General features: G+C 41.5%; 1 protein-coding gene across 1 annotated transcript; it reads left to right on the forward strand.

Moving 5' to 3' along the window:
- The first annotated feature begins 6,528 nt into the window (after positions 1–6,528).
- On the forward strand, positions 6,529–8,746 carry LOC125374846 (uncharacterized protein K02A2.6-like). The gene is made up of 2 exons (XM_048386519.1): positions 6,529–7,146; positions 7,742–8,746. Exons 1-2 carry the CDS (start codon positions 6,529–6,531, stop codon positions 8,744–8,746), a joined length of 1,623 nt encoding a protein of 540 aa, XP_048242476.1.
- The last annotated feature ends 3,984 nt before the right edge of the window (positions 8,747–12,730 follow it).

Here is a 12,730-nt window from a genome sequence, read left to right on the forward strand (position 1 = left end):
TCGTATAGTTCCTGTTTTCTAAGGGGCAAAAGTAATTAGTTGGTTTCTCTCCTTCGATATACCACTGTATTCTATTATAGTCAGTTGGCCACACGCGGAAAAGAGGCTTAGTTTAGATTTTCGTTCCCACATTTTCCTGTATACCTTAAACCTTTTCTATTGCATAAAGGAGGTATCTGTACACAATTCTCATTGGGCAGTAAGCTTGCAAGTGTGTGCAGGAATTTTCAGGGGGTCAAAATTGCATAAATTAAAGGAAAAATGCATAATTTGACAAAATTGGCTGTAACATTTTTATTAAGTCATTAAACTATCCAAATTATGTCTTTGATTACAGGTAATATGTTCGGTTATCTGAATTTGGCACACATTTTGTTTCATTTAACTGTTATTCTAGTTCTCAGTGGAAACATTGGTAAAGATCATGTTTTTTTACTTCATTTTCAAATCTTGTGAGTAGGTAAAACACTAATTCCATTGAATTGTGACAGAAAAAAACACTATAACTGGGTATCAAAACCTGCCTTTACCATTGTACTATCCTATACAAAAAGAAAATGAAAATATATTACATAGGGGTTGAGATATTGTATACAATGTTACCCCACCCCCGAAAAACCAATTTTGACGAAAATTGCTTATTGAGATATGGTGGTAGATGATGTTGCTGTAGTGGATGAGTGGGATAATTGCAACAATGCTTACAAACACCAAAATAGTAAACTCATAAAGAAAAAAGATGTTTCAGGATTTTTCATCTTGAATTTCAAGATGGCCGCCATTTTGACCTGTTTTCAAATTCAAAATCTCATATAGTTCTTCAACATGGTCATGTAATATATCATATGAAAGCCTATTACATTGTCTTTTCAGTGATGTACATTGTTCACTGACTCCTGGGGTAAATTGACACCTAACAATGAAAAAAGGAAACATTGAAATCAAATTTCTCTCGCGACTTCAACCCATACCCAAATTTAGATTTAAATTAAAATGGACATATTTTCACTCAAAATTGTAGATATACTGCACTTTAGTTCTTCAACATGGTCATGTAATATATCATATGAAAGCTTTTTTACATTGTCTTTTCAATGATGTACCTTATTCACTGACTTCTGTGGTAATCTTATCCCCCAATAATACAACAAATGATATATCGAAAGCTAATTTCTCTAGCAACACCAACCAACCTCCAAAGTCGTATTTTAATAAAATGGACATCGTTTCACTCAAAATTGTAGATATACTGCACTTTTGTCTGAGCATTTCACTAGTTTATAATTTGAGTGAAGAAACAAACATGAGAATACTTGTAGTATGATGAAGTATTAAAAATAAGATGTGAAATAATGTCATCTCTAGTCACCGTCAGAGTCTGTCTCATCTGGAGAGGTAGGTAAGTTGTTTCTGTTTAGGCATGACATACCACAATTGCATCCAAGGGAACATCCAATGATGTTCTTGGCGCAGCTACACCTGGATGAAGAGCATCTGCCTGTTGTGCATTTACAGGTGAGCAATTCTAGACACAGTGCTGGCATTCATTCCTGGGTCATTGGGATGGATTCTATGACATCCTCAGTAGACGACCACCTATACTCTTCTGGTGGTGGAATGTCAGCCTTTCCTTCGTGTGCAGAACACCACGTGATGCACTTGTAGGCGGGTGGTGGTGCTAACTCTGAATGAGTTATAGCCACATAAGTACCACCCACTTATAACCCCCCTTAGATTCATTCTGTACATATATACATACATGTTCATCTATTATCACCATCACTTCATTCTGTGTTCATTATATGTTCATTATATGTTGTCCTTGTCTGCAGTTGAATGTCAGCCAACTAACACCAACCTGATACCCTTTTGCAGCCTCTGTAATTTCTCCAGCTTTACCTGGACTTCCCCCTATCTATTTTTAGATATGTCCACCACTTCATGTGACTGAAGCATCTTGACTTCCTTTTAATACCTGTCAGATGCTACCTTTCTTCTGATTGGCCCTTTGGTCCACTTCTTTTAACTTCCTTTCTCACCTGCCCTCCTCGTGCATTCTGCATGAACTCTTTATGGAGGGAGGATTCTTCTTTACAGGTGAGAAACATTTCAATATTCTTATCTCTTTCCATCCTGCTTTGGAAACAAATATATTCATAGAAAGGGTATCACAGCTTTTCATTAAAGTAAAATATATTTAATTGTATTATTATTTAATTTGTTATATCTAAATATTTGCCAGCTCACGCATTTTGTGTTACATAAATTGGTCTTCAACCATGTGCTTCAACCTTGTGCTACCCAACATATCCCTATAAATTAATCTGTTTCCTTTTGGCTTAAATTAAATTATAACAATTCTGCATGAACTCTTTATGGTGGGGGGATTCTTCTTTACAGCTTCCCTCCCACCATCTACTCCGGAGGAATAAATATCATCATCATCCAAGAACTGCCTCATGTTTTGACTAGCAGCCCAGTGGCTGGACACATCACACCACGCCCGGCTACAAAATGGCGCCCAACGTGGGGATGCTAGTTTCATCAGCAGCATCACTTGTACAGTGAGAAGAGGCAGTTCATCATTCATTAGATGGAATTCAATATACAAGAGTTCATGCCGTTTCCAAGGACATCTTATACATTTATGTGAATGAATAGTTCATTCATCATTATGTTTCATGAAGTGTATGGACCTTTGAACTTTTGATTTTTTGTGTTTCACAAATTCAGGACATTGACTTTTGAGCCTGACTATCGAGACATTTGTGATCCACCTTGTATATTTCTATTTATCCTGTGATATATATTATATGTTTATCATGTTTACATTTGTTTGAAATTTATAATCATATTGACTTTTACAGAGTATTGATTATGGTACAAATTCTATTTCTACCTCATTTCTATGTCTACAGTGTTTATTTAAACTATATATATATATATAGTATAGATTCATTTTCATCTCACTGACAAGTTTATTCCGAAAAATTAATTGGAGTTCATATCTATTCAAAATTTCACCACTGATCAAAATTTCAGGTTAATATTAAGTGTAGCTGGTCATTATTTGACTTTGATTCCAAATTTATATTTGAAATTATTTAACATTTAACTTAAACAGTTCAATTTCAAAATCCAAAGTTGTTTTTTTTTACTTGATATATTTTTTGTCAATACTTGATATTTGCATTGATACCCTTCTTACTTTACCTGTGTCAGACTCTATCCTCAGTACTTCTTTTTCCATGCTGTTCCTGCTGTCTTTCCTTCCGTGTGGACATATCTCTCTTCAGCAAACCACTAACATGTTTTCCATAAGTATTTTGTCTTGTCTTGTGTTGTTTCTTCATTTCATCGTATACCATAACCCATTATAGGCTTCATCACTATCATCAGTCATATTAGATCTTCTGGTTGAAATATTTGAACACCATCACTGATTATGTCCTCAGTATTTCCCTCAATTGCATATCTATCTCAAGTAACAGTATATCTGTGATGTGAGATATTTGTATAGTTTCCCCTCATATGTAAGTTACATATGTGACAGTGGAGTTCAGTCAGTATCTACTGTTACATTTACTTTATGTATGTACAACTCAGTTGTTGCTGCATCTTGACTTATTTCCAGTGGTTGTCTGGTCTGTACTACTTGCAGTTACTGCTTGTATCTGGGATGACTTTGTAGTCGTTGCCAGGTTAGTCTCACCCCATAGTCTTTGCTTCCTGGATGATTTAATTTCCTTCAGGTGACCACATCCTGATTGTTGTTCGGCTACTTGCATTGCTATTGAACTTTGCTGCTTACCTGGGGTAGTGGTTAGTTCCCCTCAGTTGTAAGTCTACCCATATCACACCATAGTCCATCTTGTATCCTTGCTTTTGTAGGAGCCCTGCACTTGGTTTCCTAATACTTAGGAGTTTTTGCACTTTGCGATCGCCTCGGTTCATAATATCGTTGTTGGGTCCCAACGTATAGGATCCTTGTTGCCTTTTTGGAGGTTTGTCATACTTGTATTATCATACACATCATGGCTCAGTCGGACAGTGATGTTAGATCACAGGTTGATCAGGTTGTGGATTTCATCCATCAGCTTGATCCCTCAGTCCGTACTAGTTTACTCTACCGTCTAGCAGATGACGCTAATCCACATCCACCTCAGACCACTTATGTAGCTGATGTTGGGTCTGGAGATACGTTGTTTCGGCCGCATGTGCCTCCACCTCCTGTGGATAGCCAAAGGGTTGTTCCCCAACCATATACACCTGGGCTACCGTGACTGCTAACACATTCACCTCTGGGGTCTCCTTTGTTGCCTGATGTATGGTCACCCATGGAGCCTTCCCAGCGGACAATACCCCCACAAGACCATAGCCCTAGGATAGAATTGCCGAAATCTTTGCCAAGGCCCTACAGGTCACTCTTCAGTTATAACCAACCCCAGGGTTCATCAACCCCTTACTCACAGCAGTCGCGTGTCATTACACGTCCGACTGGGGCACCAAATGAGGCTTGGCCCAACAGACATGTACCCATGCCCATTCTATACCCTGGGTACATTCCAACTGCTCAGCCTAGTCAGTTCCTGGCAACTCCGCATTCCACTATGCCCATATCACACACCTCGTACATGCCAATAATCAATGCACCAAGTCCCCGGTTGTCAACATTTTCAGGGGATAGGGCAAAGGGTGATGTGAAATATAGTGCGCCTTGAAATATTGGGGTGTCGACGTGAAAATGCTCACTCTGACACCGCCATATTCAATGCGATGCGGAGAGCAGCCAAGGGTTTTGCTGCAGATCTTCTCAGTGGTTTCCCTGCTGAGGCAACCCTTGATTCTGCCTTAGAGCAGTTGGACATTGTCTTTGGCAATGTGATGCCTGGCGAGACGCTCATGGAGCGCTTTTACACAGCTCGCCAGGAAATAAACGAGTCTGCTGCAGCTTGGAGTTGTAGACTTCGTGACTTGATCATAAAGATCGAAGTTTTAGGAATGCTCCCACCAAATGCTGCCATGACCTTGCTTCGAAGCCATTTCTGGATGGGGTTGTCCCAGGATGCTTTGAAGCAGGCAACTCGTCATCACTTTGACTTTGGTCTCGAGTACAGCCAACTGCTGCTTGCTGTAGGTTGGGTGGAGGATGAACTGCTTACCCCTAAGGAGGCACATCAGTGTCCCGTTACCACTCCTGTACCATGTGGTCGGGAGATGGAGGATGTGCTCTCTAGGCTTAAAGACCTTGATAAGAGTCTAAAGTCTATCGGGGACAAAGTTCACTCTCTTGAGCTCAGGTCTGCTCAAGCCTCCTTCTACAAACCACCCACCAGGAGTCAAGGCCAAGCTCCCTTCAGAGGTGCCCAGACAAATAAACCTTTAGTAAAGCAGGTCGGTGATAAACCCCCTCCACAACAATCATCAGTTTTCTGTTTTGATTGTGGAAGGCCAGGGCTCAAAAGGGGTCACCAGCATTGCCCTGCTTTAAACTTCTAAGAGTCCCAGTTATGGAGCGGTCTGAGGACTCTAACCAAAGCGCTCAACGAAAGGTGCCTTCCAATTTAGTTGGGCACCCAAACATTGCGCATGTGAAGGTAGAGGAGCATGCCTGTGAAGTTTTGATAGATACTGGTTCAATGGTCACCACTATCTCTGAAAACTTCTACAGAGCTTACCTCCCTCACTTGCCACTCCACCAAATCAGCTCATTACTAGAGGTGCATGGAGCTGGGGGAGCCAAGCTACCCTATTTGGGGTATGTTGAGGCTACGATTGCTATACCCCCTGACTTCATGGGTCAAGTAGTGGAGGTACCCGCACTCATTCTTCACTACCGACTTCATCTCTAAGGTACCTCTTATCCTGGGGACCAATGTCCTGCGTGCTGCTTGTGAAAGCAACCCTGGTGTCAGGGTATCTGGGTGTTCTTCTCTTTGGACCATGGCTATTCAGTGGCTCAGTAGCCGTTGGAATGACCTGAACCGAACTGAGAATGTGCGGACAACTAAATCTATAACCATACCCCCGTCTTGCAACCAGATTATAACAGGTATTTGCAGGGGTAGTGCTCCACAGATTGGTATGGAGTTTTGTGCCACACAGTCTGTTCTTCCTGGTTCACTTACAGTCGTTACTGGTGTTGTTGGGTTTCAGTCTACCCACTCAACAACACGGGTCAAGGTTGAGGTCACTAACCCGTCCACCAAGGCTGTTACAATTCCAGCCAAAACAGTACTTTGTCATTTGGAACAAGTTGCTGTGTTGGACGGCTTTTCCCCTGAGGATGGCATCAGTAATACTGGCTCTGTACCTACCAAACTACCCAAAGAGTTATTTGAACTGGACTCTCTGGGTGATAATCACACTCCAGATGAAATAACTCAATTGCGCTCTCTACTGAATGAGTTTGATGATGTGTTTAGCAAGTCTGATATGGACATGGGACATACTGACTTGGTCACCCATTGAATAGAACTCACAGATGAGACTCCATTTAAGGAAAGACATAGACGTATTCCGCCCTCTATGTATCAAGAGGTCAAGGACCATATAAAGCAGATGTTAGATGCTAAAGTTATCCGTCCATCTGCTAGTCCATATGCCTCGCCTGTTGTCCTGGTATGCAAACATGACTCGAGTCTGCGCTTCTGTATTGACTATAGAAAATTGAACAGTCGCACAATTCGAGATTCATATGCTCTACCAAGGATAGAGGGTACTCTTGATGCTTTACACGGGGCAAAATACTTCTCTTGCCTTGACCTTAAGAGTGGATATTGGCAAGTCGTAGTGGATGAGGAGCACAAGGCCCGTACTGCCTTTACTGTTGGCCCACTTGGGTTTTACGAGTGTAACTCTATGCCCTTTGGACTGACAAATGCTCCAGCTACTTTCCAACGCCTGATGGAGAGGTGTACGTGCGACATTCATCTTCTCCAATGCCTCATTTATCTCGATGACATCATTGTGTTTTCTAAGACCTTTGATGAGCATCTTGAGAGATTACAAGCAATCTTTCAAAGATTGCACAAGAACGGGCTCAAGCTAAAGCCGTCAAAATGCCAATTCTTGCAGACCTCCGTTAAGTACCTAGGTCACGTAATCTCCGAGGAGGGTATCCAAACAGACCCTGAGAAGATTGAAGTATTGAAGACCTGGCCAATTCCACGTAATGTCGAAGATGTTTGTCGTTTTCTTGGATTCTCCAGCTACTTTAGACGTTTTGTTCCAGACTAAGCTAAAGTTACCAAGCTACTAACCAGTTTGCTTGCTGGACATGGCGGGAGATCCAAGCGCAAGATCAACAGTCAGCTTTCAGTGAGCTTATTAGCAGGGTTTCTTGTGCTCCCATTTTGGCTTTTGCTGATTTCACTCTGCCCTTTGAATTGCACATTGATGCAAGTGGGGATGGCTTGGGTGCAGTACTGTACCAATCCCAAGACAATCAAAGGCGAGTGATTGCCTATGCAAGTCGCAGTCTCAGCAAAGCCGAGCGCAATTACCCTGCTCATAAGTTAGAGTTTTTGGCTCTAAAATGGGCTGTCACCAAGAAGTTTCATGATTACTTGTATGGCAACTCATTCACCGTAAAGACTGACAATAATCCTCTCACCTATGTCCTAACTTCTGCTTAGTTGGATGCAACTGGTCATTGCTGGCTCGCAGAACTTGCTACTTATGACTTCTCCCTTGAGTATGTTCCGGGTGCAAGGAATGTTGATGCAGATGCTTTGTCCAGGTTGCCCGTGAGTCCATGGACATTCAAAGTGTGTCTGCTCTCTGTAATGGGCAACTCATCTCATCATGTGCCATGGAGACACTCTCCCTCAATCAGGAGGTGATGAATTGTATGTTGGCGGTCGATGGTATGGAACCTTCTGACGATGTCGCTAGCCAACGGATGAGAACATATCAGCAAGCTGATTCCTCAATCTGTTCGATTTTGGACCTCATCAGTAATGATACCCGTCCAACCAAGGAGGCTCCTAAATCCATGGACTGGGACACTGCATCTTTTCTCAGGCAGTGGGACTCACTCACTGTCAAAGATGGCCTTCTCCACAGGCAACAACTTTCAGATGGTGTAGTACCCTACTATCAACTGATTGTTCCTCAGTCTAAAAGAGATGAGGTCATTACCCATCTACATGACAGCATGGGACATCTTGGTAGGGACAGGACCGTTGCTCTTCTCCAGACACGGTTTTACTGGCCGGGAATGATCACGGATGTGGAGAAAAGGATTCGCTGCTGCCAGAGGTGTATACTTCGTAAAGCTCCTAACCAAACTGAGCGTGCACCATTAGTTAGCATCCAAACCACTCAACCTATGGAGTTGGTGTGCATGGACTATCTCAGCTTGGAGCCCTCCTCTGGTGGTTATGAGAATATCCTGGTCATTAAGGACCATTTCACCAAATATGCTGTTGCCATTCCCACTCGCAACCAAACGGCACGTACTACAGCCAAAGTACTGTTTGATCACTTCATTGTTCACTATGGCATTCCAGAGAAGTTGCACTCTGATCAAGGCCGGAACTTTGAGAGTGATATCATCAAACAGCTGTGCAGCATATTGGGTATTCTCAAAACGTGGACCACTCCGTATCATCCAATGGGTAATGGTCTATGTGAGCGGTTTAATCGGACGCTCTTAGGGATGCTCGGCACTCTGGAGGAGCAGCAAAAGGCAAAGTGGCCAATATTTCATCACCAGCTTATACGCAGTTTGCTGCTGATGTAGAGTGCAAATTACACACTTCATATGAGCTTGCAGCTGCAAACCTTGAAAGGGCTCGGGCTAAACAACGCAAAGCCTATAATCTTAAGGCACGCGGAGCCACAATCAAGGTTGGTGACGTTGTATTGGTGCGTAGCGTCAACATACGTGGGAAGCAAAAACTGGCTAACCGGTGGGAAGAGGAGTATTACGTGGTTGATTCTCAACCTCATGCCGACATTCCTGTGTTTAAAGTTCATAAGGAAGGAACCAGAGAATGTTGTGTACTCCACCGTAATCTACTCCTTCCCATTGGTACGAATGGTCAGCCCATACCCAGGCCACGGCGCACATCATCGACATCGACAAAGACGACTACTACTACTTCTGTTTCAACACCATCTTCTGGCGAGCTTAAGGACACAAGTACTGACACAACACTGGAGATCTCAACAACCAACATGGATATTGAGAGTTCTCCTTCTCCAGTGTCGGTATCATCCCCAGTGTCAGCACTGCCACCAATTAGCCCGCCATTTGCAAGTGTGTCACCAGTAGTTTCACCATCCACACCAGCACCAACTGCACCAACCAGTTCAATCTCTGGCTCAGGACCGTCAACTCCACAGCCACCACCTCGGCGAGTTGGACGAACCCGAACAAAGCCAAAGTGGATGACAGATGGGCAGTTTGTGGTAAAACAAAGTTTCTGGGTGTGAGGATGTAAATATACACTGCCACTATTTAATGGCGAGGTCGCCATTTCCCAAAGTGGGGGTGTATGTAGCCGGGTGGTGGTGCTAACTCTGAATGAGTTATAGCCACATATGTACCACCCACTTATAACCCCCCTTAGATTCATTCTATACATAAATACATACATGTTCATCTATTATCACCATCACTTCATTCTGTGTTCATTATATGTTCATTATATGTTGTCCTTGTCTGCAGTTGAATGTCAGCCAACTAACACCAACCTGATACCCTTTTGCAGCCTCTGTAATTTCTCCAGCTTCACCTGGACTTCCCCCTATCTATTTTTAGATATGTCCACCCAGGGGTCCGGAAACCGTCATATGCGCCGGACATGTCCGATTGGGAATCTCAAATGTCCGGTTTAAAATATTGCTTACCGGACATTTAAATTTTTCTGTCCGGACATTTTAAAAAGTATTGTCCGGACATTCTTAAATTTTGACCAGACATGATCAACAGTTAGGACTGAGCAGTTTCTTTCTGCAGTTGTAACACAATGAAGATTATCTACACTGACAAGCTTTGTTTGTTTTGATTGCTGTAAATACATCGTACCTACAATGATAGTCCAATCGGTCAATCACTGTAATAGGCAATAAACTGAGTTGACACTGATTAATCGAGGATTAATTACTGAGAACATCTTGTTAATTTGAGTAAAATGTGTTTACAACTGTACATAAATACCTTGCATCATCGATGTACCTCATTATCCTCACAATGCTACGATACGTAACCTCAGACAAGAAGCGAAAGCGTGACGACAGCCAGTCGACCGATGCAGATCAGTCAAGCGGATCTGCCAAACCCTCAAAGTCTGAATGATGATTTTGTAAGTCGTGGCTAACGACTTTCACTTGGTTGACATACTATGAGGATTTGCAGATTTTATTGTTTTCAGTAGCTAGTCGTATATTGAATCTTGATTGACCGCCATTTTGCTTTCTGTGACGATCGATATCAAATTTTTTTATGGTCAATAATTAAGTACAGATGAAAAAGTATTCAAATAACTATTGTTATCAACGATAGTTTAGGATTTATGATTATATTATCTGTCTTGTTTTTAAATAATCTTTAGTTGAAAAAAAACACTTTTCCCGTGAGGTCACGTGATAACCAAATATGGGATAATAGTCTCGATCCAAATGTTACAACGCGTACACTTGAGCAGACTCATGAATATTAATTAGACCGTTCACAACGTTGACAGATCGTTATTTTAACAGAAACAAACGTATGTTTTCCATATATATCTAAAATGAAAAATTATTTGTTATTAATTGTCCGGTGAATTAAACAATTTAAATTGAAACAATTCATAATTCATCATATTATGAATACGTAACAACTTGTAATTTGTGTGTAAAAAGTCGTACTAAAACACGCTGTTTGAAGGGGGCGTGGCATAAATGTAAATGTCCGATTGGGATTTTAAATTTTCCGGACCCCTGTGTCCACCACTTCATGTGACTGAAGCATCTTGACTTCCTTTTAATACCTGTCAGATGCTACCTTTCTTCTGATTGGCCCTTTGGTCCACTTCTTTAAACTTCCTTTCTCACCTGCACTCCTCATGCATTCTGCATGAACTCTTTATGGAGGGAGGATTCTTCTTTACAGGTGAGAAACATTTCAATATTCTTATCTCTTTCCATCCTGCTTTGGAAACAAATATATTCATAGAAAGGGTATCACAGCTTTTCATTAAAGTAAAATATATTTAATTGTATTATTATTTAATTTGTTATATCTAAATATTTGCCAGCTCACACATTTTGTGTTACATAAATTGAGCACATGGTCTTCAACCATGTGCTTCAACCTTGTGCTACCCAACATATCCCTATAAATTAATCTGTTTCCTTTTGGCTTAAATTAAATTATAACAATTCTGCATGAACTCTTTATGGAGGGAGGATTCTTCTTTACAGCTTCCCTCCCACCATCTACTCCAGAGGAATAAATATCATCATCATCCAAGAACTGCCTCATGTTTTGACTAGCAGCCCAGTGGCTGGACACATCACACCACGCCCGGCTACACACTGGTGCTGACATCTGAGTAGAGGTTGTGTGGTGGGAGTTCCTCTAGGTCTCCAACCCTGTGGAACATGTCAGCTGTAAGTGTATAAATGCTAGTTGCAGTCGATGCTGGATTGTACATGTTGACGACAAATGTTTCTGTCTTTTTCATGTTGAAGGCACCAGTTTCTTCTGTTGGTTGCAAAAAATCTGGTTGTGTGATAAATATGTTCCAGGTCCACAACCTGTGACCGCATGGAATGCTGGTAAAGCTGCTTCAACATCTGGAGTGAGAGATTGATGTACATCATCAACTTGTATGAATAGAGGGTCCTTTGCAGTACCTGCACCCATCTATATCTGAGCAGAAAACCGATGTTTATGATGTATCAACGGTACTAACACATCAGTGTCTCGGTTGTAAATGACAATGTGGTCGTATACATTGCAGGAGGCATCCATGACATGCATCATCATTCGTGTATCTTCCTCTCCATGTGTTTATAGTAGATTTGGTATTGCTGCAGATTGATCTAAGGAAGATATTACATCATCATGGTATGAATCGAGGTGACAAGCTTTTGTCAGAGTTCATTGACAATCAATTGGCGGATAATGCTAAGAGTATTCATGACAAAATATCAGAAAATACGTCCAACAGTACATGTTCCGCACTGTACACCATGCAGGTATCATTAGAAGTCAACTCAAACCAATACCTTTAAGCAAGGAAGAAATCTTTTCAGAAGGTTGCTGAGTGCCACCCACAGTGGAAGAGAAGTAAACGTACCACGTCTTCTAAAACGAGCTGTCCCAGACCCCACCTTCCCTGGCAACACCAGATGGCCTACTTTGTACAACAAAGCTGCATTATCACATTTACTTGCAGATTCTCATGCTACCATCAACTGATGACACAACAAGCATTGTTGTTTCTGGCATGGCTCTTGTACAGGCTATAAGCAAACCAAGCAAATCTAGGACCTTTGGAGATTTGGCTGATGATTTCAATTGGAATGTGCTGAAGAACTTCAGTAAAACTTGTACTTAAGTCGATGATGTCTTTGACCAATATGTTGCAAAGACAGTAAAATCTGCAACTGGGACAAAAAGAGGTGATCGATCAAAGAAAATTCGAAGAATACTAGTAATAGATAAATGAGACATCCCTCTGCTGACTTCGTTGTCCAGTTTTATTGAAATGAACAAGCAAAATTTGATACA

This window comes from Haliotis rufescens, unplaced genomic scaffold, assembly GCF_023055435.1.
Source record: "Haliotis rufescens isolate VD_foot unplaced genomic scaffold, xgHalRufe1.0.p SCAF_6, whole genome shotgun sequence".
Lineage (NCBI taxonomy): Eukaryota > Metazoa > Mollusca > Gastropoda > Lepetellida > Haliotidae > Haliotis > Haliotis rufescens.

Bases quoted from the DNA above. Each gene is read 5' to 3' on its own strand.
- LOC125374846 (XM_048386519.1), top strand. From the start codon at position 6,529: ATGTATCAAGAGGTCAAGGACCATATAAAGCAGATGTTAGATGCTAAA. The intron at 7,147-7,741 runs GTATTGAAGACC...TGCTTTGTCCAG, and splicing joins CAGACCCTGAGAAGATTGAA to GTTGCCCGTGAGTCCATGGA.